Raw genomic sequence first — 3,934 nt, forward strand, 5'->3', positions numbered from 1 at the left:
GCATGGTTCTTTGCTAGCCAATCCATCCCCAATATGGCATCAAAGCCCGTCATATTGAGCTGAATCAGATTGGCGCTGAGTTTGCATCCTTTTAGGTCAATCTCACACTCTCGATAGAGAGTGTAGGACACCAAAGTTTTTCCTCCCGGGGTTGAAACTTTGTAAGGTTCAGACAATAACTCACTTTTCAATATTAGCTTCTTAGCAAAATGCTTTGATATGAATGAATGGGTAGCACCACAATCAAATAATACATAGGCAGGTAAGTGGTTAATAAGAATGGTACCTGCCACCACATCGTTTGAAATGTCAGCCTCCTCTTCTGTCATCGCAAATACTCGGGCATTGGTGCCAGCCTTATTCTCCTTATTGCCAAAAGAGGTTGGAGTGTTATCCTTTACTCTGGGTTGGGGCACTGGTTCATGCGATGTCCAAACTGTCCACACCGAAAACATGCCCCCACCGGGTATCGGCATTCGCCATCATGTTTCTTCTTGCACTTTGGGCAATCTTTGGCTTCTAACTTGTACTGAAGTGGTGCTTGCCCACGATACTGGCTACTTGAAGTTGGCTTCTTGAAATTTTGATTTTGATTGAAGTTATACAAAGGTCGTTTGAGCTTATTCTCTTCATCTCTCCTTTTGATGTCTGCCTCCGCACGGATAGCTGCTCCTATTAAGTCTTCAAAATTGTTTGGCTCAAAGATGGCTAGTGCAGACTGAATACGGCTAGACAGACCTTTGGTGAAACGGTGTATTTTTAGCGTCTCATCAGCCATAACAGTAGGTGAATATGTTACCAAGGAGTGAAATTTGGACACATAATCCACCACCGTCATTTCAGGCGTCTGCTTCAAGTTCTCGAACTCTGATAGCCTTTGCATTTTCACTGCAGTTGGGAAGTAGTGTTTCAGGAAAGCTTCCCGGAACCTCGGCCAGGTTATGGGTCCCATCTGTGCCATCGGAGGCGAGACTCCTTCCCACCATTTGGCAGCTTCACCAGTAAGGAAAGGAGTGGATACTTCAACGCTAATATCATGGGGAACTTCCATTAGTCGTGAATTGGTCTCCATTTCCTTCATCCACTTCTGTGCAGTTTCGGGGTCGGAACCTCCTTTGAAATTTGGGACTCGTGCCTTTTTAAGTGCTTCATAATGATACTTAGTCCCTTGAGGTGGTGGAGGTGGCGGCGGATTTGCTCCAGGTGCGTTTCCCAAGCCGTGTAAGGTCGTTTCTAATACTGTTGCTATTGCCATGAGATCCTCACGACTAAGTCTCCTAGGGTGATGATTGCGCTGGTCCTCGCCTTCCTCCTCACTACCGCGAGGATTGGCATAGCGAGGGTTGCGGTTGTTACGGGGTGTTCTGCCCGCCATGTCCTTCCAGGAGTACAATTAGCTAAGATTGATTATAAAAATTCAGGAGTAGGTTTAGTTATTAACATGTAATAAAGCCATACAAATGAGAATTAGATCATGAAATAACGAATAAAAGTTTTACTAAGAAGCAAGATAACAATACTGAAAACCATTTTTTTGACATCACCAATCCTAAAATATAAAAAAAAATGTTTTCAACCACCACTCCTAATAAAATACTAAAACTCCAAATAGATAATATTAGTAATTGTACGGTTGCCACTAGTTCTCATCACTTTTATTTCCTGGGTCCCCAGTCGGTGCCTCTTCTTGGTCCTCTTCAGCTGGCGACTCGTAATCTGGGTCTTCTTCTGGTTCCTCTTCTTCTTCCTCCAAATCAATTGGTTGTTGTGGTAATGCTTGCTCGTTCAGTCGGTGTTGTAGGGCGGCTATCTGACGCGTGAGTACTGCAATGGTATTACGATGATCTGCGAAAATCCTATCGGCGTCTCTTCGATAGCGATCATACTCGCTTTGCATCAAGGCGGTCTGCCTTCTCTCCTCTTCGCACCTGACAACTAACTCCTGATGGGTAGCTCTAACTTCTCGGATTGTTTGTTCGGCCCCAGCTAGGTAGTGTGCAAAGCGCCCCACGTCCCGTCGATGATGGTCGATTTCGTCCATGAGATCTCCTTGTTTACGTTGGGCTTGCTCCAAGTTTTCTTGAAAAGTACGGTTCTCCCTCATCCTAATTCGTAGAGCTTGCTCGAGGGCGAGGATATGGGACTGGGAACGAGTAGTTGGCATTTCCTATTTTAACAAGATACATCAGAGGAAGAAATTAAAGTTAGTAAGGTGCATGGAGTTTGAACCAAAAGCCCGACCAGGATGTTTGTAAAATTTTATTTATTTACGAATTTTTTTCATTTATTAATATATATAAATAATTAATTAATTAGTTTTAAATAATTAAAAACTTAATTAAATTATTGGTTTATTCCATTCACTTCAAAGTATTTCTTGAATAATACAAAATTGATTAATTAACTTGATTAGTTACTTATGAAAGAAAGATAAGAAAAGGAAAAGGAAAAGGAAAAGAAAGAAAGACAAAAAAATCCTTCTGTTCGAGCTCATAATTTATTTTATTATTATTATTATTATTATTATTATTATTATTATTATATATTATTATTTTTTAACTAAATCAGTAAAGATAAATTCGATTAATTCATTATCCACTCAATGGTTAATCGATATAGATTTTATTTTATTTAATCTGCAAAGATTTGGTTAGTTTGAACAGCACATTCCTATCCTGATCTTCTAAACTTCCATATCTAAACAACCACTACGCAATCATATCCCCAAAATCACGAAAATAATATTAATTGATTATGCATTAAGTTACCATTACGTTTGTTATAACAAAAAAATAAATAAATAAAATAATGAAACTCTACAAAATCAAATCTTAACAGCTTACAACTAATCCAAGATTCTTTTTCCCATCAAGATCGTGAACTTACGCTTTGATACCACTAAAATGTCACGCCCCGAGTTGTATGACATGAACATTGACAGTGTTCTTGTAATATACAATTTAACTAAATTTTCAAAGAACACTAAGCCTGAAAATAAACAAGATTTATTTTCCAAAACAAAACAGAATGTCTGACAATTCCTTAACAAATGATTTCAGCAACTAACTTATTTCAAACCATTTAAAAGAACTATTATTTAGAAATTTAAATAAAATGTTTCAAACTAAACAAGAAGAAGAAAAACAGCAACTATGCACTCCAAGTCATTCACCAACCCCAAAATTCAGCAGACTCTTGATCCTCAATTGTATCCTCATCTGAAAGAGATATACATATGAATGATACTGTTTAAAACATTCACAATAATTACGAGTTCAAAATTTCACACATATTATCTGGCTTAACTCCCCAGATTGGATCATAATGTCTGGCTTAACTCCCCAGACTGGATCATGAGTATCTGGCTTAACTCCCCAGATTGGATCATAAATATCTGGCTTAACTCCTCAGATTGGATCATAATGTCTGGCTTAACTCCCCAGACTGGATCATAAGTTTATAACATCAAAATTAAGATCATAAAGATATCAATAGAATACTCGACTACTTACGATTTTCTACTTGGTGACGAAGTTTACTTGACTGCAAGAGGGCTCGGCCGAAATCCTCCCAAGTGAGACTTCACGATCGTACTAATAAAGAGATAGAACGATAGAGAAAAGTTTTTCAGCTAATTATTTTTCTTACGTCTTCGTTAAACACAATGCTGGAAGAAAATAGTTTTAAATACCTAATAAGGTGTTGGACCGGGGTGACATTTGGGCCTGAGGACGTGGGCCTCGCACTAATTATTATTGTCAAGCAGTTAATTTAAGTCATTATTTTTAAAAAAAATTATCATAAAGGTGTTAAGTCAAAAATACTTCAGTTTTGTAAAATTTATCATAAAGGTGTTAAGTCAAAAATATTTCAGTTTTGGTGATGACAAAGAACTTAATAATTTAACTCAAAGCAGATCAAATGGGAGTAAATG

The 3,934-nt window shown here is 37.9% G+C and overlaps 2 protein-coding genes across 3 annotated transcripts; both read right to left on the minus strand.

The window, feature by feature from the left end:
• Positions 1 to 397: 397 nt before the first annotated feature.
• On the minus strand, positions 398 to 1,375 carry LOC140874141 (uncharacterized). Its single transcript, XM_073277423.1, has one exon. The coding sequence runs from the start codon at positions 1,373 to 1,375 to the stop codon at positions 398 to 400; it is 978 nt and encodes a 325-aa protein (XP_073133524.1).
• A 142-nt stretch (positions 1,376 to 1,517) lies between these two features.
• Positions 1,518 to 3,642, minus strand: LOC140876479 (uncharacterized). 2 transcript variants are annotated; one of them, XM_073280452.1, is made up of 3 exons: positions 3,513 to 3,642; positions 3,177 to 3,218; positions 1,518 to 2,167 (listed from the first exon to the last, which is right to left on the minus strand). In XM_073280452.1, exons 2-3 carry the CDS (start codon positions 3,216 to 3,218, stop codon positions 1,640 to 1,642), a joined length of 570 nt encoding a protein of 189 aa, XP_073136553.1. In that variant the 5' UTR covers positions 3,513 to 3,642; the 3' UTR covers positions 1,518 to 1,639. The 2 variants fall into 2 exon arrangements, 1 of the variants encoding a protein (XP_073136553.1); XR_012148807.1 differs by lacking the exon at positions 3,177 to 3,218.
• Positions 3,643 to 3,934: the final 292 nt, after the last annotated feature.

Source organism: Henckelia pumila, chromosome 1, assembly GCF_033568475.1.
Source record: "Henckelia pumila isolate YLH828 chromosome 1, ASM3356847v2, whole genome shotgun sequence".
Lineage (NCBI taxonomy): Eukaryota > Viridiplantae > Streptophyta > Magnoliopsida > Lamiales > Gesneriaceae > Henckelia > Henckelia pumila.